General features: G+C 45.0%; 1 protein-coding gene across 1 annotated transcript; it reads left to right on the top strand.

Annotated features, from left to right (window-relative positions):
- The first annotated feature begins 1552 nt into the window (after positions 1–1552).
- Positions 1553–25531, top strand: LOC142257213 (uncharacterized). Its single transcript, XM_075329358.1, has 5 exons — positions 1553–1634; positions 10960–11073; positions 11160–11306; positions 14711–14860; positions 21323–25531. The coding sequence occupies exons 1-5, from the start codon at positions 1583–1585 to the stop codon at positions 21472–21474; spliced, it is 615 nt and encodes a 204-aa protein (XP_075185473.1). The 5' UTR covers positions 1553–1582; the 3' UTR covers positions 21475–25531.
- Positions 25532–25837: the final 306 nt, after the last annotated feature.

The following is a 25837-nucleotide window of genomic DNA, read 5'->3' on the forward strand; positions in this document are numbered from 1 at the left end:
AAAATATTTCCAAAAATGTGTGGGGTATGTACAATTTTGTGAAATATTGTACATTTGGTGATCACTGTCATAAATTCAGTCCCGCTTCTGGGAATTCAATGGGCCAGAGACAGCGCGTGCGCAGATAAGATCTTGAGCCAAGAGCTCCATCTGCCTATGCACCAATTCTGGGTGCCATTGCTTAAAGCCAACACTGCCCGCAGCCCCAGCCGCCACTACCGACCCTGAATAGCTGCCGCAGCCCCAGCCCACCCGCTGCAACCCATGAACAGCTGCTGCAGACCCTGCAAAGCCACTGCAGACCCTGTACGGCTGCCGCAAACCCTTCACAGCCACCGCAGAGCCAGCGCAGCCGCAGCAACCTGTGAACAGCTGCCGCAGACTCTGCACAGCTTCTGCAGACCCTGCAAAGCCACTGCAGACCCTGTACGGCTTCCGCAGACCCTTCACAGCTACCGCAGACCCAGCACAGCCACCACAGACCCTACACAGCCACTGCTGACCCTGCAAAGCCACTGCAGACCCAGCCCAGCCGCCGCAGCCCTTGCACAGCTGCTGCAGAACCTGCACAGCCGTAGCAGCCTGTGCACAGCCACTGGAGCCTGTGAACAGCTGCTGCAGACCCTTCACAGCCACTGCAGACCCTGCACAGCCACCACATACCCAGCACAGCAGCCGCAGACCCTACACAGCCACTGCAGACCCTGCACAGCCACCACATACCCAGCACAGCAGCCGCAGACCCTACACAGCCACTGCAGACCCTGCACAGCCACCGCAGACCCAGCACAGCCACCACAGACCAAGCACAGCAGCCGCAGACCCTGCAGAGACACTGCAGACCCTGTACGGCTGCCGCAGACCCTTCACAGCCACCGCAGACCCTACACAGCCACCAGACCCAGCACAGCCGCCACAGACACTACACAGCCACTGCAGACCCTGCAAAGCCACCGCAGACCCAGCCCAGCCGCCGCAGCCCGTGCAAAGCTGCCACAGACCCTGCACAGCTGTCGCAGCCCGTGCACAGCTGCCGCAGATCTTACACAGCCACAGCAGACCCTGTACAGCTGCCACAGCATTGTCCATGTCTCCAACTACCCCTCTCCACCACCCACCGGTAAGCTAGATGAAGATTATATAATGCACTACTCACTTTCCTCCAAAACATTTTGGGAGGAAAAGTGTGTCTTATAATCCGAAAAGTACAGTAATATGAATACACACAATATTACTCAGAAAATGTAAATATAAATTGAGCTTTAAGTTTATTAAATATTGCACAAAAATGTTGAAACAAGTGCTTATTTTGTGGCAAGATGTTCCGATGGCCATCAATGATTACCTTGTTGTTTGTCTTATTGTTCCTGAGGCAGTTGGTGTACCTTAAATTTTGCTGAAAGAAGAATAATCTGGCAGAGCAACTTGTAATGTGTGGTATCCCATGTTGTGTTATATAAGAGATTTTATCTATTCCATGGTACAGTAGATTATTTTCCTTTCTGAGAGTATTTATATGATCCCCGTATACAAGACAACAGGATGAGCAGAAGAGAATCCGAGAAGACGTCCATCATCCACAATGAAGAACCTGGTCATTTTCGTTTGCTTGATCTCTGCTCTTGTTGGCGCAGGTAAAATTATAGTCCATTTACATATAATGCACTAAAAAGTGTTAGAAAACTTTATTCGCTGGTGTATTCACATTTAAGATTGAATATTCGTGAACAAATAGATCTGTTCTAGTAATTACAAAATTACAGCATTTTTGGAGCGGGAAAAACACTTTTTTGGAAATATATCCCTTAAAATGATCCCAAACTTTCATGCTGCCTAGTAAGAGTTTTATAAGGACCCATCTCTCAAGGGTCTATTGGTGGTTTTAAAGTGTTAATTGTTACCTTTATTTTGTTAGTTCAAAAAGATTACATGTAGACACAAGCAAATCTGGCCAGAACAAAATTCACCAAACCAAGCGTATTTTTTAGAAAAATTCAATTCACAGCCAAATTATTCTCTGCCAATTTAATGTTCCTTATTATGTTTTGGGATCTCTCCTGACTTCAGACCATGATAAAAACAAGATGTAAGTAAAGAAAAAGGAAACTAATTCAAATTTTAGTTCTACTCTGTCCCTGTGCTGCTGCAGTGGACTATGTGGTTGTCACAGCCTTTTCTTCTGTTATTATGCCATCTTTTTGGTCCTCTACACTTGCAGTGGACTGTCTGGTTTTCACCCCTTCCTCTTTTGTCCTTTCTTCATGGTATGCATTCTTTTTTGTCTTCTACACTCGCAGTGGACTGTCTAGTTGTCACCACCTCTTCTTATGTCCTTTTTCTATCATACATATGTTTTTTCATTCTTCTACATTAACAGTGGACTTTCTGGTTGTCACTACTTCTTTTGTCCTTTTTCCATCTTACACATTCTCTTTGGTCCTCTACACTCGCAGTGGACTATCTGGTTGTCACCATCTCTTCTTTTGTCCTTTCTCCATGATATGCATTGTCTTTGGTCTACTACACTCGCAGTGGACTGTCTAGTTGTCACTACTTTTTTTGTCCTTTTTCCATCTTACACATTCTCTTTGGTCTTCTACACTCGCAGTGGACTGTCTGGTTGTCACTACTTCTTTTGTCCTTTTTCCATCTTACACATTCTATTTGGTCTTCTACACTCGCAGTGGACTATCTGGTTGTCACCATCTCTTCTTTTGTCCTTTCTCCATAATATGCATTGTCTTTGGTCTTCTACACTCACAGTGGACTATCTGGTTGCCATCATCTCTTCTTTTGTCCTTTCTCCATGTTTTACATTGTCTTTGGTCTTCTACACTCACAGTGGATTGTCTGGTTGTCATCACCTGTTCTTTTATCCTTTCTCAATTGTACGCATTCTTTTCGGTCTTCTACACTCACAGTGGACTGTCTGGTTGTCACAGCCTTTTATTTTGTCCTTTCAGTATCATGCACATTCTTTTCGGTCTTCTACACTCGCAGTGGACTGTCTGGTCTTCACCACCTCTTCTTTTGACCTTTCTCCATTGTGTGCATTCCTTTTGGTCTTCTACACTCGTAGTGGACTGTCTATTTGTCCCTACCTCTTCTTTTGACCTTTCCCCATTGCACACATCCTTTTCAGCCTTCAGTAGACTGTCTGGTTGTCACCACCTCTTCTTTTGTCCTTTACTCATCATGTGTATTTGTCACGGCCGGGCGGTCGGGCAGACCCAGGAGGTGGATCCACTGGACCGAACTCTCTGAGATGGTGGTAGGGAGTCCGGCAGCTGAAGCACTGATGGGCAGTAGAACAGTCCGTGCAAGTGAAGGCAGCGGAGGAGTCCCAGGGACCACGGAGTCACAGAAGGTGGTCTTGGTGACGTAGCTCAGGTTCGGAGGCCGAGGTGATATCAGGCGGGGTCCGGAACCTCTGGAGCAAGATGACGGGTCACCGCAGGGATCCGGGATGGTACGGACTGTCAGATGGCAGACGGACAGCGTGCGGGGATCAGGACACGGCAGACTGGATGGCGAGGCAGGTACGGCTCTACAAAGACAGATAGGTGAGTACAGGCACATAAACACCAAGAGACCTGACTCCTAGCTCAGGGAACACGAAGATCAGGCCCCGCCCCCTTGGACAATGACCCCCTATATACCCTGTACCTGTGCAACCTCATTTCCTGTTAATGGACGCTGGCCCTTTAAGAAAGGGTCAGTGACCGCGCGCGCGCCCTAATGCGCATGCGCGCCGCCCGGGTGCCAGAAGCCAGGGAAGGAGGCTGCGAGGAGGACGCAGGGGAGCCGGCCAGGTCCAGGGAAGCTGTCGGGCGCCGGGATCGGGGGCCCGGAGCCCTGGGACGGACGGAATCCGGTGACTGGGGAGCGGAGAGCGTGGCAGGTGAGCCGGGGAACGGGGGTGAGGACCCGGGGAGCGTGACAGTACCCCCCCCCCCCACGCCCCCCTCCCCGCAACCGGGACATGAAGGCACGGATAAGAGGAGTGCCCACGTTCTCCCTGGGTTCCCAAGACCTATCCTCAGGACCATACCCTTCCCAGTCCACCAGGAAGAACTGTCGACCTCGTACGGTCTTCATGGCCACGATATCCCTTACCGCATAGATGTCATCATCGGCAATAGGAGGAGGGGCCGGACTGGCAGCAGCGGAGAAGGGACCAAGGACAACCGGCTTGAGCAGAGAGACGTGGAAGGAGTTGGGTATCCTCATCGTGGCCGGGAGCTGTAGCTTGTAGGATACCTCATTGATCTTGCTGAGGACCTTAAACGGCCCGATGTAGCGAGGACCCAGCTTGTAGGATGGAATCTTCAACCGGATGTACTGGGAAGCAAGCCAGACCAGGTCACCAGGAGAGAAACACGGAGGATCCAGACGTCTCTTGTCAGCGTGTTTCTTCATCCGCTGGGAAGCGCGCCCAAGGGACGCTTTGACAGAGTCCCAAATGGTAGCAAAGTCACGAACTGCAGTATCAGCAGCCGGGACATCCGATGAAGGGGATATAGGCAATGGGACGGCGGGCTGGAGTCCGTAAACAACATGGAAGGGAGATTCGGAGGATGACTCACTGACGTGGTGGTTATGGGAGAATTCAGCCCAAGGCAGAAGCGAGGACCAGTCGTCGTGATGGGCGTTGACATAGTGACGTAGGTATGAGGTCACGATTTGATTGACCCTCTCCACTTGGCCGTTAGACTGAGGATGGTAAGAAGAAGAAAAGTCCAGAGTCACTCCCAGATGTTTGCATAGAGCCCTCCAGAAGCGGGAGGTGAACTGAGTTCCTCTGTCGGACACTATGTGGGATGGAAAGCCATGCAAGCGGAAGATGTGATGTATATAGGCTTCCGCGAGTTCCTGAGCAGAGGGCAGTCCGGCCATAGGAACGAAGTGGGCCATTTTGGAGAATCGATCAACCACGACCCATATGACTGTGTGCCCGGAGGATAATGGCAAGTCCGTAATAAAGTCCATTGCTATGTGTTGCCACGGGACTGAGGGTATCGGTAAAGGCAGAAGACGGCCATGGGGCAAGTGTTTGGGCGTCTTGTTCCTGGCACAGGAGGAGCAGGCAGAGACAAAAGCAGCGACGTCCGTGCGAAGGGATGGCCACCAGTAATGGCGTACAATCGCACCCCATGTTCTCTTCTGACCAGCATGCCCGGCTGTTTTTGAGGCATGACCCCAGTGTAACACTTTTTGCCTGTCGGTATCGGAGACATAGGTCTTCCCGGGCGGTATCTGGGCTAGGGTAACAGGGGCCACCGGAATGATGTTGCTAGGACAGATGATGGGTTGGGTAGTCTCTTCCTCCTGCTCCATGGGCATGAAAGACCTGGACAAGGCATCAGCGCGTACATTCTTGTCCGCGGGTCGGAAGTGAAGCTGAAAGTCGAACCTGGCAAAGAATAAGGACCACCTGGCTTGCCGTGGGTTCAGTCGCTGAGCGGACCGCAGGTATTCTAGGTTCTTGTGGTCCGTGTAGATGATCACGGGATACACTGCACCTTCCAGGAGGTAGCGCCATTCCTCCAGTGCCAGTTTGACTGCCAAGAGCTCTCGGTCCCCGATGGTATAGTTGCGTTCAGGCGCTGAGAAGCCCTTGGAGAAGAATCCGCAAGTCACCATCTTCCCGGAGGAGGACTTCTGCATGAGCACTGCTCCGGCTCCTGAGGAGGAGGCATCCACCTCCAAGGTGAACTGGCGGTTCAACTCCGGACGGTGAAGTACAGGCGAGGAAGCAAAAGCCCGCTTCAAAGAGCCAAACGCGGCGTCGGCCGCAGGCGACCAGTCCTTTGGATTTGCCTCTTTCTTAGTCAAAGCGGAAAGTGGAGCAGTCAGAGCAGAGAAGTGAGGGACGAATTGGCGGTAGTAGTTGGCGAATCCCAGGAAGCGTTGGATTGCCTTCAGTCCAGAAGGGGGAGGCCAGTTGAGAATGGCGGAGACCTTCTTGGGATCCATCTGCAGTCCAGTCTCAGAGATGATGTACCCCAGAAAGGGGAGAGAAGACTGCTCAAAGACACACTTCTCATACTTTGCGTACAGACGGTTCTCTCTTAGTCGTCGTAGAACCAGCTGTACGTGCTCTCTGTGGGTTGGGAGGTCCGGAGAGAAGACAAGGATGTCATCTAGATATACTACCACACAGGTGTAGAGGAGGTCTCGGAACACGTCGTTCACCAGTTCTTGGAAGACGGCAGGGGCGTTACACAGGCCGAAGGGCATCACGCAGTACTCATAATGTCCATCGCGCGTATTAAACGCGGTCTTCCATTCGTCACCAGAGCGGATGCGCACCAGATTGTAAGCACCCCGAAGATCCAGCTTGGTGAACAGACGAGCTCCTCTAAGCCGGTCAAACAATTCGGGGATGAGCGGCAGAGGGTACTTGTTCTTAACAGTGATCTGATTCAGACCCCGGTAGTCGATGCAGGGACGTAAATCGCCCTCTTTTTTCTTGACAAAGAAGAAACCTGCTCCAGCAGGAGAGGAGGATCTCCGAATGAATCCCCTAGCCAGGCTCTCTGAGATGTAAGTCGACATAGCCCTTGTTTCGGCTGGAGATAAAGGATATATCCGTCCTCGTGGTGGCGTTGTTCCAGGGAGCAGGTCGATGGCACAATCGTAGGGGCGATGTGGCGGCAGTACCTCGGATTCTTTTTTATCAAAGACATCAGCAAAGGACCAATAAGCCGAGGGCAGCCCCGGTAGGTTCTCAGGAACCGGAGGTCGTCGGATGGGTTGTGTGGATTTTAGGCATCTCTCATGACACGAAGCACCCCAGCGGGTGATTTCGCCAGTGCCCCAGCTGACTGATGGTTCGTGAGTCCGTAACCATGGAAGGCCCAGCAGGATCTGATGGGACATGTGCGGAAGGACGTAGAAGGCGATGTTCTCGGTGTAAAGAGCACCGATGCGCAGTTCAACCGGCCTGGTGGTCCAGGAGATGGTGTCAGAAAGGGGTCTCCCATCCACAGAGGCAATCACCAGGGGCTTGTTGAGTGGGATAACAGGCACCTGGTATTTGTCCACGGTGGCTTGCTGGATGAAATTGCCTGCTGCCCCGGAATCAAGATAGGCCTCAGCCGTGAACCGCGTCTCTCCCGTTGTCACTTGCACGGTCCATGTGACCGGATCAGAGAGAGTCCCAGCACCTAGGGTGGCCTCTCCTACCAACCCTAGGCTTTGGAGTTTCCCGGCCTTTCCGGACAGGAACGGAGGAGGTGTGTGCCCTCACCGCAGTAAAAGCAGAGACCCTGGGCAAGCCGCTCTGCTCTACGTTGTGCAGACTGACGCACTCGGTCAATCTGCATGGGCTCGTGGACGGGACTCCCAGCTGTTGATGACTGAGGTACGGAGGGCTTCTGAGGAGGAGATGAATGCCGTAACGGGCGTCTCTCACGAGATAGCTCTTTGGAGCGCTCCTGAAAACGTATGTCCACACGAGTTGCTAGGGCAATCAGGGCATCTAGGGTGGAGGGCACGTCCCGACCCGCCAACTCATCCTTGATGCGACTCGAGAGTCCCTCCCAGAAGGCGGCTGTTAGGGCCTCATTATTCCACCCGAGTTCTGAAGCCAAAGTGCGAAAACGGATGGCGTATTGGCCCACCGTCAGTGTTCCTTGACGTAGGCGGAGGAGTGATGAAGCAGAGGCAGAAGCGCGTCCCGGCTCGTCAAAGGTGCTGCGGAATGCCTGCAGGAACTGTTGAAGATCCTTGGTCATGGGGTCCTCCTTCTCCCACAAGGGGTTCATCCACGCCAGCGCCTCGCCCTCTAGGTGGGACATTATAAAGGCGACCTTGGCTTGGTCGGAGGCGAACAGATGTGGCAGCTGCGTGAAATGAAGGGAACATTGATTTATGAAGCCCCTGCAGGTCTTGGGATCTCCAGCATAACGAGGAGGTGACGCCAAACGGAGTCGGGAAGCATCTGACGAGGTTGCCACTGGTGCGGGGGCCATGGCTTGCCTGGCGGGGGACCTGGGTGCCGCAGGCGTCATTGATGCTTGTAATGTGTACAGGCGGGTGTCCACGGAGGTCATGAATTGCAGCATGCGGGTCTGGACTTCACGCTGGCGTTGGAGTTCCTCTTGCAGAGCCATTAGTGCTGCAGCGGGATCCATGGCCTGATCTTACTGTCACGGCCGGGCGGTCGGGCAGACCCAGGAGGTGGATCCACTGGACCGAACTCTCTGAGATGGTGGTAGGGAGTCCGGCAGCTGAAGCACTGATGGGCAGTAGAACAGTCCGTGCAAGTGAAGGCAGCGGAGGAGTCCCAGGGACCACGGAGTCACAGAAGGTGGTCTTGGTGACGTAGCTCAGGTTCGGAGGCCGAGGTGATATCAGGCGGGGTCCGGAACCTCTGGAGCAAGATGACGGGTCACCGCAGGGATCCGGGATGGTACGGACTGTCAGATGGCAGACGGACAGCGTGCGGGGATCAGGACACGGCAGACTGGATGGCGAGGCAGGTACGGCTCTACAAAGACAGATAGGTGAGTACAGGCACATAAACACCAAGAGACCTGACTCCTAGCTCAGGGAACACGAAGATCAGGCCCCGCCCCCTTGGACAATGACCCCCTATATACCCTGTACCTGTGCAACCTCATTTCCTGTTAATGGACGCTGGCCCTTTAAGAAAGGGTCAGTGACCGCGCGCGCGCCCTAATGCGCATGCGCGCCGCCCGGGTGCCAGAAGCCAGGAAAGGAGGCTGCGAGGAGGACGCAGGGGAGCCGGCCAGGTCCAGGGAAGCTGTCGGGCGCCGGGATCGGGGGCCCGGAGCCCTGGGACGGACGGAATCCGGTGACTGGGGAGCGGAGAGCGTGGCAGTATTCTTGTCAGTGTTCTACACTAACAGTGGACTGTCTGGTTGTTACTACCTCTTCTTTTGTCATTTCTCCATAGTACGCATTCTCTTAGGTCTTCTACAGTCACAGTGGACTGTCTGGTTGTCAATAACTTTTCTTTTATCCTTTCCCCATCATGCATATTCTTTTCAGTCTTTTACACTTGCAGTGGACTGGTTATCACCACCTCTTCTATCCTCCTTTCTCCATCGTACGCATTCTCTTAGGTCTTCTTCATTCGCAGTGGACTGTCTAGTTGTCACTACCTATTCATTTGTTTTTTCTACATCGTGTACATTCTTTTCTGTCTTCTACACTCGCAGTGAACTGTCTGGTTGTCACTACTTCTTCATTTGTCCTTTCCCTATCATTTGCATTTTCTTCTTTCTTCTACACTCTAGGCTGAAAATTTTCTTTAAAACCATTTGCCTGCTCATACATGGTTCAACAAACATATGGCCATCACTTTACATAATTAGTGCAGAAAGTATACTTGTAAATTTGTATACTACAGAACATGTAATTTTGAAAAAAAATGATTAGAAATGGAACCTAATTGAATGAACCCCTTAATGACTGCAGGCCATAACATTATGTCCTACGTCATATAGGTATAATCACCTGTGGTTGCTACGGGCAGCCGGCAGCAATCCACGTTGAAAGCTGACATATGTGCCTCCAAAGCACAGGTGGATCTGTGATCCACTTGCGCCTATTAAGTTCTTAAATTGCGCTGTCAAAATGTGACAGACGGATTTAAGTGCCCGTCATAGTAAATCTTTACTCATCCGGCTCCATCGGCAGCGCCGTAATGTGATCCCTCTGACCAATGGTTGCCATGGTAGCACAGAGTCATGTGATGACTCACATGACTCACTTCCTGTTTCACCCAGCTGAATGCTGCCTGTACCAAGAAGTGGGCATTTCTGGTGATCTCAAATGTGCAGCTGTGATCAATAGAAAATAATGAGCTTTCAGACTGCTGATCCTTATAGTCCCCTAGGGGGACTATTAAAATAAAAGTGGAAAAAAGTTTTAAAAAATTAAAAAAATAAAACCTAAAAGTTCAAATCACCCACATTTTGCCCCATTGAAAATTAAAGGGTTAAAAAAATAAAAATATACACATATTTGGTATCATTGCATTCAGAAATCTCCAATCTATCAAAATATAACATCAAATAATCTAGTCAGTAAACAACAAAAAAATTACAAATGCAAAATTAAATTTTTTGGTCGCCACAAATTTTGCGCAAAATGCAATAACAGGTGACCAAAATGTAGTATCTGTTCAAAATTGTACCATTAAAAATGTCAGCTTGAGATGCAAAAAATAAGCCATCACTTGGCCCCATATGATTAAAAATGAGAACGCTATGGGTCACAGAAAATGGCGCAGTTAACCACTTTTTTGGACAAATTTCAATTTTTTTTTAACCCCTTAGATAAAAGAAAATCTATACAACTTTCATGTCTACGAACTTGTACAGACGTGAGGCATCACACCGACACATCAGATTTACCATATAGTGAACATGGTGAATAAAATATCCCAAAAATAATCATGCCATCACACTTTTTTTGCAATTTTTCCGCACTTGGAATTTTTTGTAATTTTCCAGTACACTATTTTTTTAAAACGTATGGATTAATTTAAAAGCGCAACTCTTCCTGCAAAAAACAAGCCCTCATATACCAATATTCCGTTACGGCTCTTGGAAAAAGTGGAGCAAAAGAAAACGAAAAACGCAAATTGTCTGGGGGTGAAGGGGTTAATTGCTTTAGGAAAAAAGTAAACGTTAAGTTACATTCCCAAATTAATAATCTAATTCCTAATTTCTAACGACTCATAGTTACCAAAAAAAAGCAGTAAAGATAAATGAGGGGCTCGTCATGAAAATATTTGAGTCAAGAACTCAAGCCACTGTCTAATGAAGGGTAGTAGTGTTGGCAATGACCAATGTCTAGGACTCCTTGGGTATGGTTATGAAAAACATGGCTCTAATAACAATCACAATATTGACCATGTCCCTCGAATGCTTTTTCTTCACTGTATTCATATAAAATCACTGGATTGTCACTTCTATCTTCCAGTTTTATCAAATAAATGTTATTCCGGCTTCTCTCGCAACTCTACAACGTGTAATGTGTCTGAGACCGAATGCCTTGGAGATCGATGTATGACCGCTTGCCAATACTCTTACAACAGTGAGTGCACGTCAAATCTTTTTACCAAAATTGCAGTTTTACCATTTCATTACTGGTTTTCCAATGTTTATTTACTTCTTTTGTAGATGGAATTATGTACAAGTCAATAATGAAATCTTGTGCCAATGAAACTTTGTGTGGAGCCAAAGGGTCAGCAGTAACGGAAAATCTCAAATATCGATTTTCTGTAAATTGCTGCGCTGGGAATTTATGCAATATAGATGGATATGGACGTAAGTGAGACACTGGTAATACTTATTGTGGCATAACCGATGACCAAAACGCCAGAGTTGCAGTGGTATGCAAATGTTTCGGCACCCTGCTCAACATTACTGGTATTGCGAACAGTTAAACAAGTTGAAGATGAAATGAGGCATAAAGTTAAAGATGACACATTTCCTTGGTATAGGAGGCGTGGAGGTGGATGGAGGTTTAATCTGGTTACTTGTAAGTACCTTGATGGCAAATTACGATGTGATTTTTGCTCTCTCGACGGTTGGCATTTCGAGCCTGTTACTGGCGCTTCAATGGGTCCGTTGAAGCGCCAGTAACAGGCTTGAAATGGCCGCCGTTGTCCGAGTCCATTCCATCCTTATCCCTCCCCTATATGCCTGAAGAATAAAATCGTTGACAATTCCACCGATCGGTGAGTGCCTGCCTATCTTGCTACTTGATGTCCTTAGTATGTTATATTTATTCTACTGGAAAATGGTAAAAAAACTCCAAGTGCAGTGAATTGCAAAATAGTGCAACTCCACAATTATTCACTATATGCCAAAAAAAACCTGGCAATATGATTCCCCAGGTCAGTACGAGTTTGTAGATACCAAACATTTATAGTTTCTATTTGTGGTAGAAAAAAAAATCTGAGATTTGACAAATAAAGGTGCATAAATTTATGCCTAGCGGCATTAGATCAACTTATGATTTTTGGATGTGTGATCCATGTCTTTTTCTACAACTATGTTCACAAAAAAAACAGAATTGCACTTTTTTCACCATTTTCCGACTCCCAAATAATTCTCATTTTTCTGGATCTGGGGCTAAATAAATAATGTCTTATTATTTGCATATTGAGCTGCCATTTTTGGTTTTACCATTTTTTGGCGGTTACGATTTTTTGACTGCATCTTATTTCATTCTATCAAAATATTGTGGTGACAGAAAAATCAGAATTCTGGAGTTTTTATTTTTTTCTCGTTATGCCCTTTACCAATGAGATAAATTTAGTTTATATTTTGATAGATTGGGCACTTCTGAATGCGGAGAAAACAAATATGTTTTTTTTTCAGAATTGTTTTATTTTTAATGGGACAAAAGGGGATGATTTGAACTTAAGTTTTTTTAATTTCTCAAAACTTTATTTTACAGTTTTTATTGATTTTATTAGTCCCCCTAGTGTACTTAAACTGACAGTCCGATTGCTTTTGCTGTTCAGAGCGGTGCTTCCGCATCAGCACCACTCTGCCCAGCAGAAATACTGATCTCAGGCGGCGTTCACAGGAACTACATTAAAACAGTGACATGACTGACTCCTGGCTATCATAACAACCAATCTCCACCCTGATATCGTGAATGGTGTTGTCACAGATGTGTCGACACCGGCTGACAATCCAGTGGAAGCAAGTGTTAGAAAATGCCAGAAATTGGCAGCATGTTTTGTTATCTGGCAGTTCCCGGTTTCTGCATCAGCAGACTTTAGGACTATGGGAAACTGTCAATTTCGTCTCCCAGTTGTCAGCCTCTGACTTCCTTTATAAACCTCATCCTGGTGATATTTGGGTGTGACTTATAGTTGTTTCATGACTGAGCTTTGGAGAGGTCATTTTCTGCTGTTTCAGACTTCTTTGGTTGCTGCAAGTCAGATAAGTGTTGTCATTGCTATTTACTATACCAGGGCTCTAATGATTGCAGTTGTGTTTCCCCTGTATTGTTCCCTTGTGTCTTCCTTTAGTGATAGTGGTGTTAGCAAAGAGCTCACAACCTTCATCCTTACTTAGGGCCCATTTGCCTGGGTGAACAGGGCCCCAGGTATTTCAGCTTGGCAACAGGTGCGAAACCAGTATAGGGTCTGTGAGGTCAGTGAGGGTGAGCTTCAGGTTGTTGCAGGGGTAATAGGACATTCCTTTGCCCTTTCCTTTGTGTTGTCCTATACGGTTGGTATAGCTTTTATCCCCTGCTGTGACAGGTGTACCTTCCATTGGCGCATGTTAAATAGCGCTGTCAGAGTTTATCAGCGCAATCTATCTAGTTAACACGTGTGGTTGGATCTTCAATCCACCTGTGCCTATTAGCTGCACGTGTTGGCTGATCAGATCAGCTGACATATACAGGAAAGAAATGTGGGATCACCATGCATTAAAGGGACAGGCATATCTCATCATAGAAACTAATTAGATTGGTTCATCAAGACTGGTCATTCATAAACCCATGCTGAAGTTGGGTCAAAACTGTATTCATATTGAGATACTCCAGGGCAACATCTCAGAAAACCTTCAAAGATTTTGCCCACAGTAGAGGTGAACCTTACATGTCTGTTGTTTCCAGTTTTAAGTTTTAGTCACATTTTTGAATATTGGTCCTACATTAGTTCTGTTCCCATTCTGTGGTACAGACCCTGTTGTTATGGAATCCTTAAATATTAGAATTAATAGTCTATTACAGTACTTAATTATTGCAGTACTCAGGAGTGTAGACTTTCCAGGGTCGGGGATTTTTCTGTTTTAATATTTTGAAGCAGTGCTGTTGGATTAAACTGGGAATGCTTAATGGAGAATTGCTGACCATATCAGCTGTCATGGGATTCCGTTTTGCAAACACTGTAGAGAAGAAGACATTTGGTAAATTAACTTTTTTCCACATCATCTTCCATCATTTCACCCAGATTATTTTTAAAATTCGTCAAGAGTTGGATATTGACTAAAAGGGCCACTTAATATGGTGGTTATGGTGGTCTCCTAAAAAGAGCCACTCCTTGGCTAGATCCTTCCCGGAGGGATATCTGGCTATTTTCCATGTCGAGACTCCTAACAGAGGCTCCACGGACCTTTTTGATTTGCATACTTCCCAGGGGGCAATGCACCTAGGATTTCACTGTGTTGACTGCCTTCGCTGGCTGCCGGCAGTGTTTTCTCTGCCTGGTCTCCCCGAGATCAGTGAGTGTTTTGTCTTGTTGGTCTACTAGGCATTGCTCCCACCTGGCCAGAATCCTACTCCACACTGATAAGGGGCAATCCCCGAAACAGCTGCCTGTGGATGGATACCTGGCCTTGGTATTTCCCTTGTGATATCTTTAAACTCGTCAAGATTTGGATATTGACTAAAAGGACCACTTAATATCGTGGTTATGGTGGTCTCCTAAAAAGAGCCACTTCTTGGCTAGGTCCTTCCCGGAGGGATATCTGGCTATTTTCCGTGTCAAGACTCCTAACAAAGACTCCACGGACATTTTTGATTTACAGAGTTTTTTTGTGAGAGCCAACACTATAATTTTCCTTTTCATGTAGTCGAATAGTATTTTTTTTCAAACTTGGCAAATTCGAATTTTTAATGATTTGCTCATGTTTTATCAACACATTTAAAGTTATAACTCAATGAAAACATTTATTATTAACAGTGATTACATTTTTCTTTTTAGTTCCTGCTGAAGATCCAACTCCAAATGGTTTCAGATGTCCAACCGCCCGCTGTACCGGCAATTTGCAGGAATGTAGAAAAGTTAAAGTGATGAATTGCACCGGATCCATGGACCGATGTTTTGAGTTTAGGGGAGACGTGACAGATCCAGGTGAGCAAATGTTTATTTTTAAAGTTAATGTCATCCATGATTTACACTAAAAAAGATATCTGTCTGTGCATGCTTGATAATCTGGAAATGTTCTGATTACATTAACCCCTTAACCATATTTACACCTGTTTACACCTTCCAATTTTTTTAGTCACTTTTGAGCTAATAACTCTGTAACGCTTCAACAAATCCCAATTAGTTTAAGACCGTTTGTTAATTGCCTATTATACTTCATTTTAATTGTACATTTAGGATGATATTTTCGGGGTTTGTTTGTAAAAATATCAAAATTTGGCAACATTTTTGAAAATTTAGCAGTTTTCAATCTTTGAAATGTTATGCCCTTAAACCAGAGAGTTATGTCACACAAAATAGTTAACAAGTAACACTTATAACATGTCTACTATACATTAACATTATTTTTTAAATGTTTTAGGTTTTTTTGCAAATTAGAAGGATTAAAAGTTTATTAACAAATTCTCATTTCAAACAACATTTCCAAAACCTTTTTTATGGACCACATCACATTTGAAGTGACTTTGAGATGCGTATAAGCTTTAATATATGAAAAAGTTACACAATTCTAAAAAGTGCACCCTCAAACTGCTCCAAACCACATCCAAGAAATTTATTAACCCTTCAGGTGCCTCACAGGAACTAAAACAATGTGGAAGGAAACTATGAAAATGTTACTTTTACCACAAAGATTTTATAGAGCCCCAAATTTAGCTTTTTTTTTCTAGCGTAACAGGGGGAAATACACCATACAATGTTGTACAACTTCTCTTGAGTATGCTGATACCTGATAAGTGGTGAAAAACTACTGTTTGGGTGCACGGCAGGGCTCGAAAGGGAAGAAGCACTATCTGACTTCCGGAACACAAAATTGGATTGAATCAATAGCGGACGCCATGTCACATTTGCAGAGCTTGTTTTTGAGGGATGAGTGGGAATTTTCATTGGTACAATTTTGCGCCTCATAATATTTTGTGCTTTTTTTCCTGCTTTTTGTGACACAGAATCAACAAGAAACAGCAATTCATGAATAGTTTTGTTTTTTTGTTCACTGCATCATAAAAGTAATGACAGTTTAATTCCACAGATCAGTACAATTTTAGTAATACAATTTCTATTTACATGTGACTTTTTGATTGTGTTTTATTCCACTTTTTTCTCAGCTGTATGAAAAATATATACACTTTTTAAGTCTATAGTTTTTTTTATTTTTCTGCCAACAGAGTCATGTGAGGGTTTGTTTTTGAGGGATGAGTGTAAATTTTTATTGGTACCATTTTGAGCCTCATATTGTTTGATCGCTTTCTATTCCACTTTTTGTGATGCAGAATCAAGATGAAACAGCAATTCAGGAAAAGCTTGGCCTTTTTTTTCACTGCATCATAAAAGTAATGACAACTTTATTCCTCAGATCAGTACAATTTTATTCCACTTTTTTGTCAGCTGTATGAAGAAAATAAAGTTTTGCTAAGTTTTTTTATGATGTTCACTGAAGTGATTAACTAGTGTGATCATTTTATAGATCGAGTTGTTCTGGATGTTGAGATCCAAAACGCATTTACTCTATTGTACATTTTTGTTGTTACATAAATATACATTTTATTGGTATATTTTTTTTCATTTTTTTCTCTTTATTTTCAAATTTTTGAAAAATATTTTACATTTTTTTTACATGTTTTTAAGTTTTTGCTTAGTCTTTATATGTAGTATTATTTTTTTTTACTCTGAAGGCGGGCATTCCAATACATTATGTCTGTCACTGCTACAGTGACACTGGCATGGTCTGACTGGTTCGCTATGACTGGCTGACCCAGAGGTCATCACGACGTCAACATTACAATCTCAGGTTGCCTTGACAGAGATTGGGTCCTCTTGATCATGTTGTTGGGGACGCTATCGCATAGATAAGAGAGCATATTCCCGTACGCAGCCTCTAAATGCTGTGATCACTATTGATCACAGCATTTAGGGCATTAAACAACCTGGAGCAGCATGGGTACTGTCCCTGGTTGTGACAGCTGGAGCTCGGCTATAAGCCATGCCGAGTTAAGGGCAGCGATCACGCAGGAAAAGCTCTTGTGCCCCTCATGCTCACCGTGACATACCTATGCATCATTGATCGGGAACCCCTATCCGATCATGATGTATAGGTATGTCAACTGTGGTGAAGATGTTAAAGGGGATGTCCTGGCTTTCTCTTTAATTTGTGTGTATCTAGGCTGAAGAATGCAGTTTGTAATATACTCCATCATCATTCTGTACCATTGCGTGGATACCAGACTTTGTCATGTGACCAGCTCCCTTCTGATTCAGGGGGAGCTGGTCACTCCCTGACTAGAGTTTTCCTGTCTGGCAGAGACCGGTGGTAATAACTCAACTGATGCCACACCCTGTCTCTGTCAGACCCACCCCTGAAGCCACATCATTGTCTTTGCACACCATTAGCACATAAAAATCAGTAATTTGTTAAATGCATTTTATTCTTGTACGTATCATATGGATGACATATGGGTGGCACACACATACACCTAGATGAGGCACAGATGGTAATAATGGACCATGAAACACGTGTGTGTTTTAATGTCTACACGTGAAGGAGGCCTCAGAAGTATTGTGAGATTCTACAGCAACTTAGGTGTGTATTATGGGGTTATTATGAGTGTATATGTAGCTAAATACACACCCATACTTATACACTTGCACACACACACACACACACACACACATCCGCCAGCAGGGAGCATGGAGCATGCAATTCCTCGCCCCATCGGCTTCCCCGTGATGCGATCACGGAAAGCCGATGGGTTGCCGTGAAAGCCAGGGGTCAGCTGATTACCCTTGTTGCTGCCATGACATAGTTCCTGTGAATGCCGGCTGAGTGCCGCATTCACAGGAGATCAGCATTCCTGTTTTGTAGAGCAGTTCTGAAGTAATGCTCTGTACAGCACAAGCAATTGCCCGCATCATCTTCAAGTCCATTAAGGGGACTAGTAAAAACAATAAAAAGTGTAAAAAAAGTTTTTTAAAATATTAAAAATTAAAAAAAAAAAACACAAAAGTTCAAATTCTCCCCTTTTGTCCCATTGAAAATTAAACAACAAAAAATAGACATATTTGGTATTACCATGTTCAGAAATGCCCAATCTATCAAACAATAATATAAATTAATATGATAGGTAAATGTCATAAAAATAATTATAAAAATTACAGAATTATCTTATTTTGGGTTCCGCAACATTCTACTAAAATGCAAAAAGAAGAGAGCAAAACATTGCATCTTCAATAACATGATATAATTAAAAATTAAGTTGAGGAAGCAAAAAAAAAGCCATTCCCCACCTGTAAATCCCCAAAAATGACAATGCCACAAGTCTTGAGACAAAAGTGCAATTCTTTTTTTTTTGACACATTTCTGAAATTTGTTTTCACCACTTAAATAAAGATAATTATACATGTTTGATATCTACCAACTTGTACTGACCTGGGGAATTATATTGCAAGGTCAGTTTTACCATATACAGAAAATGTTTAATAAACCCCCCCAAAAAAATTATGCAATTTCACTTTTTTTTAAAAAAACTATTTCACTGCACTTGGAATTTTTTTTCTCATTTTCCAGTAAAATATGTGACAATATGTGTTATTCTAAAGTATAAGTTGTCTCCCAAAAAACACATATTGCTGTAGTGAATGTATAGAAAATTGTCACTCAAGGTCAATGTGAATAGTGGTGTATCATATAGACAGCGGTGGACGCCGCACCATACCCAGCAACGCCGCTTGCCACTCTACTATACTTTGAGGGCCCTCCTCTGCACGCACACTGATGAAGGTTTTTTGACTGAAATGTCTGTGCTTGTGCTGGTCCTACAAGTTGTTCACAAGAAAAAAAAACACTATTCTCATTTGTCTTGAGTGCCAAGCTTCTACATCTAGTTTAGATGGTTTTGGACCTTACTTGTGCACCCCCTCCAGAAGAGCCATTTGTATCAACTCACCACATATGCATATATTTACAAAAAAATACAACAGTTACTGCTCTTGGAATCAAGGTAGGAAAAAAAGAAAATGAAAAATGGAAAACTGTCAGGCGGTGAAGGGATTAAAAGGTAAATAAAAAAGAAGAAAGCCCAATACTGACACCACGAGACAAAAATAGGACTGATCTCCTGTCACATTATCACAGGTACTCCTCCATCACTGTTGAAATCCAAGCTCTCATGTGCAGATTGCATGGTTGTGATATTATCACAAACGTTGGCAGGTAAAGGAAAGGACAGGTGGCTCCCAACTTAGGGACCTCTTACCAGTAGCATTGTCTGCTTCTGTCACATGTATAGGGACAGATTCAGGGCCAGGTCTCACCTTACCATCTTGACCATGCACTTTAAACAGGTTTTTTTCCTTTCGGCACGGGTGGAGTTAATGCATCTTCCTTGCAGCAGATTGTTTCAGCTGGTGGCAGTTCAGCATTTGCCATCCAGGATTTAAGCCCTTTGCTTCCTGGACTTGTTACTAGTTATTCATTCAGTTATTCAGTTGAATCCTAACCTGAGAGCAGAGTGGATGTGTTTGACTGCTGCTGCTATTCAGTTATTATTATGCGTAAGTGGTTTCTTCTACCTACTTTTTGTTATACCCTTAAGCGGGCTTTACATGCTGCGACATCGCTAGCAATTGCTAGTGATGTCGAGCGCGATAGCACCCGCCCCCGTCACACATGCGATATCTGATGATTGCTGCCGTAGTGAACATTATCACTACAGCAGCTTCACACGCACATACCTGGTCGGCGACGTCACTGTGACCGCCGAACATCCCCTCCTTCAAGGGGGAGGTGCGTTCAGCGTCACAGCAACGTCATCGTGACGTCAATAAGTGGCCGACCAATAGAAGCGGAGGGGCGGAGATGAGCAGGACATAACACCCTGCCCACTTCTTTCCTTCTGCATTGCTGGTGGACGCAGGGAAGGAGATGTTTGTCATTCCTGTGGTGTCACACATAGCGATGTGTGGTGCTGCAGGAATGACAAACAATATTGTACCTGCAGCTTTAAAGATATTATGGAAAGGAGCGATATTTCACCGATCAACGATTTTTGACGTTTTTGCGATCAGTGATCGTCTCTCTTAGGGTTTACACGCTGCGATGTCGGTAACGGCGCTGGATGTGCGTCACTAACAATGTGACCCCGATGATATATCGTTACCAATGTCACAACGTGTAAAGCTCGCTTAACTCTGTGGTGATTCCCTGGTGCAGTTTGTTGGTGTGTATATGTGTTTGTTTACCCCATCTGTTTCCATGTTGGTGGGCTGCTAGGCCCAGTCCGAGTCAATCTCCTGGGTGGCAGGGACCTAGTTGTTGGGGCCTGGACAGGAGACGCTGGTGGCTTGACCTTGTCTACCTCTAAGTCTACTGTTGAGATAAGGGACAGCACAGGGCTCCCAGACTTAAGCTGGTGTCACACATAATGACAACGACATCGCTGCTATGTCACCATATTCTGTGACGTAGCATCGACCATAGATGATCGTTAGTAAGCTGTCAAACATGTTATATAAAGCAGCGACGGAGCAGCAATCATAGCGACGTCGACGGTCGTTGTGTGGTTTCAGACATGTCGCTGCACGACGAGTCAGACTTTGATAGAGGCGTGGTTTTAACCCCTAGACATGGTTTGCGTTGCGTCTTTTCACGCCCCTCTGTTCCTATTGGTGATCGCTACAGCGCTTTGCGTTGCCTTTCTTCACGCCTTTCTGTTCCGATTGGTGATCGCTACAGCGTCGCCTGATTGGGTGACCGTGTCAAACAAAGGAGGACGCAGTAGCGCTTTCATTTATTCTACCTGAGCTTTTTCAAAGCGGTTTGTTGCAGTGATTCTATCAACTTGTTGATTTCTTCTTCTGAAGGTACCCAATCGGAACGCTGTTGTAACCACCAATCGGAGTCGTAGGGGCGTTGCAAAATACACCGCAAAAACACGCTCTTGTCCTGCCTTCAGTCCTACGTCACTGTTTTCAGTGTCGTAGCGATCGTCGCTGCTGCAGTGTCAAACACAAGGATGCAGCGCTTATCAGCATGGCGCAGCGGGATAGCAGCGATCAAAAAATGACCTGGAACATTCAGGAGCGAGCAACGATTTCGCAGCAGGGGTCTGATCGTTGTTATGTGTCACACACAGCGACATCGCTGTTGAGGTCACTGCTACGTCACAGAATATGGTGACGTAGCAGCGACGTCGTTGTCGTTATGTGTGACACCAGCTTTAGGGTCAGTAGGCCCAGTTCCATCTATACTTCCCATTACACCTTCCCATTTCCATTGGAAGTGCATCCCTGGTCACATTGATATAGTATGAATGAAATGTAACTGTATCTAAACTTATAAATATGTACATAATACATTTTTTTACCTAATGATGTCTGTTCATTTTTTATCTCTAGGTGACAGAGAGGTGAAATTTTCTTTAAAAGGGTGTATTAACTTTGATTCCTGCAAATTTAACTTTGACTGCGCCATCGGAGTTTCAGAACTAAAGAAGACGTTTGTCAACTGTTATAAATTGCATAAAGATGAAGGAAACTCCAGTGAATGACTTAACGGAATCAGCATCTGTAATTTTATTTTCCTCTGTTCTGCCCTAATGACAAATTAAATAGTCATTGCACTTATAGCGCTAAATATAATTGTAAACATTTCTGTAGAATCTTTCGCCTTACAAAAGCAGCTTAGCCAACATGACATGCCATGTTTAAACCAAAATATCCTGTGGAACATTTAGGAATAGCAACTATTTTTCTACAAAGCCTTCATATTTCAGTAAAAAGTAATTGGACACATTAACTTCACCAAAAATAAAATGTACATTCTGAATACTTTGTAATGAATCATTTGCAGGCAATGAAGGCTGGTGTCTTTCGACCATGGACGTCGCCATCGCTGGTTTCTTCCTTTTGTGATGCTTTCCCATCCTTCACTGCTTTGACATCAGTTGTTGTTTGTTTGTGAGCTTTTAGCTTTACGCTTTGTCTTAATCACGAGAAATTTGGATCGATGGGGCTGACATCTGGTGATGATTCGGCCATTCCAGAATATTTGACTTTCTTGCCTTCCGCGGGATGTTTTGAGTCCTTGTGAAAAACCTTTCAGTCAACCAATCACTTGATTGAATTTGATCAGAAAGTTTTGCCCTGTAGACTTTAGAATTCATCTTTTTGTCTTCAGTCACATCAGCAATAACCACTAGTGCCCCAGGGCCTTTGAATGCTCCGCATACCTGGCCTTCACTCTGCCTCTGCCATGTGTTACATAGGATGTGCTCTGCTCTGGACCTGGAGATGCTCTAAGGGTACTTTCACACCTCCGGTTTTTCTTCTGCGGCACAATCCGGCACTTTGCAGGAAAATCGCAACCGTTTTTTTTTGCTGCCGGTTGCGATTTTCCTGCATAGACTTTAATTAGTGCCGCATTGTGCCGCATGGCCTTGCGTTCCATCCGGTTTTTGCCGCATGCGGCAGATTTAGCCGATGCGGCGGCCGGATGGAACGTTGCCTGGCACGTTTTTTCGTGCGGCAAAAAAAAACGCATCGCGCCTCATTCGGCCGATGCGGCGCATCTCTCAATGCATGCCTATGGCGGCCGGATGCGGCAAATACCGCATCCGGCCGCCGCATGCGGTTTTTGCCACTGCGCATGCTCAGTAGCATGCCACAAGCGGCAAAAACCGGGCGGGCCGCATGGGGAAAACTTATGCAAAGGATGCGGTGTTTTCACCGCATCCGTTGCATAGCTTGCACAGCCGGATTGAGCCGCAGGGCTCAAGCTGGATGTGTGAAAGTAGCGTAAGCCATCACTATACTTCCTTCTTGTCATCATTTTGGTAATAGTTGAGCTTAGTTTAATCTGTCCACTGTAACATTACCACCAGGGGGCGTAGGTACACATAAGAAGTGTAGAGCTCCTAGGTGTAGGGAGATGGAAGTAACGCTAGGGGTCACCAGTACCTAAGCTGGGATGTCAGAAAAATAGTTGATCAGCCAAATGTTGTAGCCAGGAGGTCACATCTGAACAGAGAAATAAGAGAAGCCGAGGTCACGTGAGAGCCGAAGATCGGTATGCCAGGAGGCATTGTCAGGAACAGAAGGAAAACAGAGCCGTAGTCAGGTAACAAGCCAGGGTTGGGAGCCAAGGGAACAAGTAATACAAAGGGGAGAGTGGAGCCGGAGTCACAAAACGAGCAGAAGTTCAGGGAGAAAGGGAGGACAGACAAAACGGGAGGAACATAGATCAGGGGGTGGAACACTGGGTAGCTTGACAAGATCAGAATGAACTCACGGTAGCCAGGAACTATTACTGATGACGTTCTAGTAGAAACAGCTCCATAAACAGGCAGCATGATTCCCCGGGATGAGGCACAAAAGAAAAAGCTCCTACCACAGGGCAAAACTCTGGAGAATACAGGCAACAGGAAAACACACAAAACACAGTGGCTCTGCAAGAGGCAGACGCACAAGTGAATCATGATATCCACAAAATGATTTTCCAGAACTGGTCGGCTTCTTTAGATTTTTTTTGTCAAACTGTAATCTGGATTTTCCTTTTTTTGGCTAATGAATGGTTTGCATCTTGGGGTAAACCCTCTGTATTTTCTCTCTTTATGGTAGAGTAAGATACTGAAACACTGACTTCCTGGAAAGTGTTTTTCACTTAGTTGGATGTTGTGAACGGGTTTTCGTCACCAAGGGAAGGATTCTGCAATCATCCACTACTGTTGTCTTCCAGGGATGTCCAGGCCTTTTTGAGTTTTCAAACTCATCAATACGCTCTTTTTTTGCAGAAATTACCAAATTGCTAATTTGGACAATTCTAACATTTCTGCTATCTTTCTGATGGATATAGTCTTTTTTTTTTTCAAGCTCATGATGTTATGTTTCTCTTCCACTGTTAGCTGCATTGACTGCATGTTATGGGTTCACAGTATCAGTCTCTAAATGCAAATGCTGCTTCTAGAATGAGCTCCAGACCTTTTACCTTCTGAATTAATGATGCAATGATGATGGGTTATTGAGGGAATCATCTATGAAGCCCATTAAAGAATGTTTGAAATAATTGTCCAATTACTTTTGTTCCTTTCAATAAAGAGGCAGCTACACTTTAAAGAGTTGCAATTCCTAAACATTCTTCCAATAAAGATGTTAAAAACCTTAAATTAAAGCTGTGAGTTTGCACTTTAAGCCCATATTAAGCCTCACCCATCCTTTGTAGACTGTGAGCCCTCGTGGGTGGGGCCTATCTTCTGTAGACTATGAGCCCTCACAGACAGGGTCCTCTCCTCCTGTAAACTGTGAGCCCTCGTGGGAGGGGCCTCTCTCCTCCTGTAGACTGAGCCCTCGTGGGTGGGGCCTATCTTCTGTAGACTATGAGCCCTCACAGACAGGGTCCTCTCCTCCTGTAGACTGTGAACCCTTGTGGGAGGGGCCTCTCTCCTTCTGTAGACTGTGAGCCCTCATGGGAGGGGCCTATCTTCTGTAGACTATGAGCCCTCACAGACAGGGTCCTCTCCTCCTGTAGACTGTGAGCCCTTGCAGACAGGGTCCTCTCTCCTCCTGTAGGCTGTGAGCCCTCGCGGGCAGGGTCCTCTCTCCTCCGGTAAACTGTGATCCCTCGCGGGCAGGGTCCTCTCCTCCTGTAGACTGTGAGCCCTCGTGGGAAGGGTCCTCTTTCCTCTTTTACCAGTCTGTGCCTTGTATTGTTCATGATTATTGCACTTGTCCCTATTATGTATACCCCGTTTCACAAGTACAGCATCATGGAATATATTTCACAAAAATAATAATAATAATATTGATTATATAACTGTATGTTGAATATGTTTTGGCAATGTAAACAGCTAAAGTGCCAAAACTTTTGTCACTGTCCAAATATTTGTGGACGTAACTGTAAATTGCACTTCCAAACATATTCCGTAGAGATGCACAAATCTGTTTGAGGTAAGATAAATTCTCCCCAATCTGAAATTTTTGCAATTTGCTTTGTGTCAGCCAGCCACCATTTTTCTAAAATTTACCGTTCCTGATAAAAAAATACTTACTTCACCGCTAACCTGTCTCACTTCCACAACTTGCTGTTCAGTCCTCCAACCATATTCTTTGCTCATCTGTCATTCCCATCTGGTGCCAAGGTTTCCTGAATCAGGTTGGACTCAGATGTCGCAACGAGCATGGTGACATCATGGTGCATTTGGTCTTGGATCTGACTATGTCTCAGACAATTCTCAATGGAACACACTGAGATTTACTTGAGGTCGGAAACCCCAGCAATCAGTAAAGACGTTGAAAGAGACAAAATGGAAATGCTAAGGTTGGATTGCATGGAGGAAAAGCCAAAGGTTGAATAGGTGGGCATGCTCTGAAGATCTGGAGACACCATATAACATAATAATTACTCAAATAGCTTTATGCAAATCAAATGTCCTGGCCAAATCTGAGCAAGCTGAAAATTTGAATTTCACCAGATTCACTCGTCATTTATGTGTAAGTTTTCTTTGTTTACACAATATGTTTTTTCTATATAATAATTGGAAGTGAGGACTTTAACGCTGTGGAGGGATTGGGACCAAACATACTATACTGCAATATATTCTTCTAGTTCGCCTTTTCACAAATAAAAATAGCTAGATGATTTCAATGTATGCCTTCTTTGTGTTTGTGTAGAGGGATAGTGTCCCAAAATATCATTGCGCATATATCTAATATATAAAGTTGAGTGTATGTGTATGTCCGCTAAAGGAATCCGCACCGTCGCATTTACAATCACGAAATTTTGCACAGACACTCCATGTGACTCTGGGAACGTCATAGACTATGTTTGGATGGGAAAATGTAACCCTGCGCTTTGCAGTTACTCTCCAAAAAACCTGCCTCCATAAAGTCAATAGATCTGCGAGCTCTTAGGTTATT

The sequence above is a fragment of the Anomaloglossus baeobatrachus genome, chromosome 11 (assembly GCF_048569485.1).
Source record: "Anomaloglossus baeobatrachus isolate aAnoBae1 chromosome 11, aAnoBae1.hap1, whole genome shotgun sequence".
NCBI lineage: Eukaryota > Metazoa > Chordata > Amphibia > Anura > Aromobatidae > Anomaloglossus > Anomaloglossus baeobatrachus.

What these genes read in the sequence shown, in the direction of transcription:
- LOC142257213 (XM_075329358.1), top strand. Translation starts at nt 1,583, where the DNA reads ATGAAGAACCTGGTCATTTTCGTTTGCTTGATCTCTGCTCTTGTTGGC. An exon ending in CTCTGCTCTTGTTGGCGCAG is followed by an intron (nt 1,635 to 10,959) that starts GTAAAATTATAG and finishes TCTATCTTCCAG; the next exon opens with TTTTATCAAATAAATGTTAT. An exon ending in GGGAGACGTGACAGATCCAG is followed by an intron (nt 14,861 to 21,322) that starts GTGAGCAAATGT and finishes TTTTATCTCTAG; the next exon opens with GTGACAGAGAGGTGAAATTT.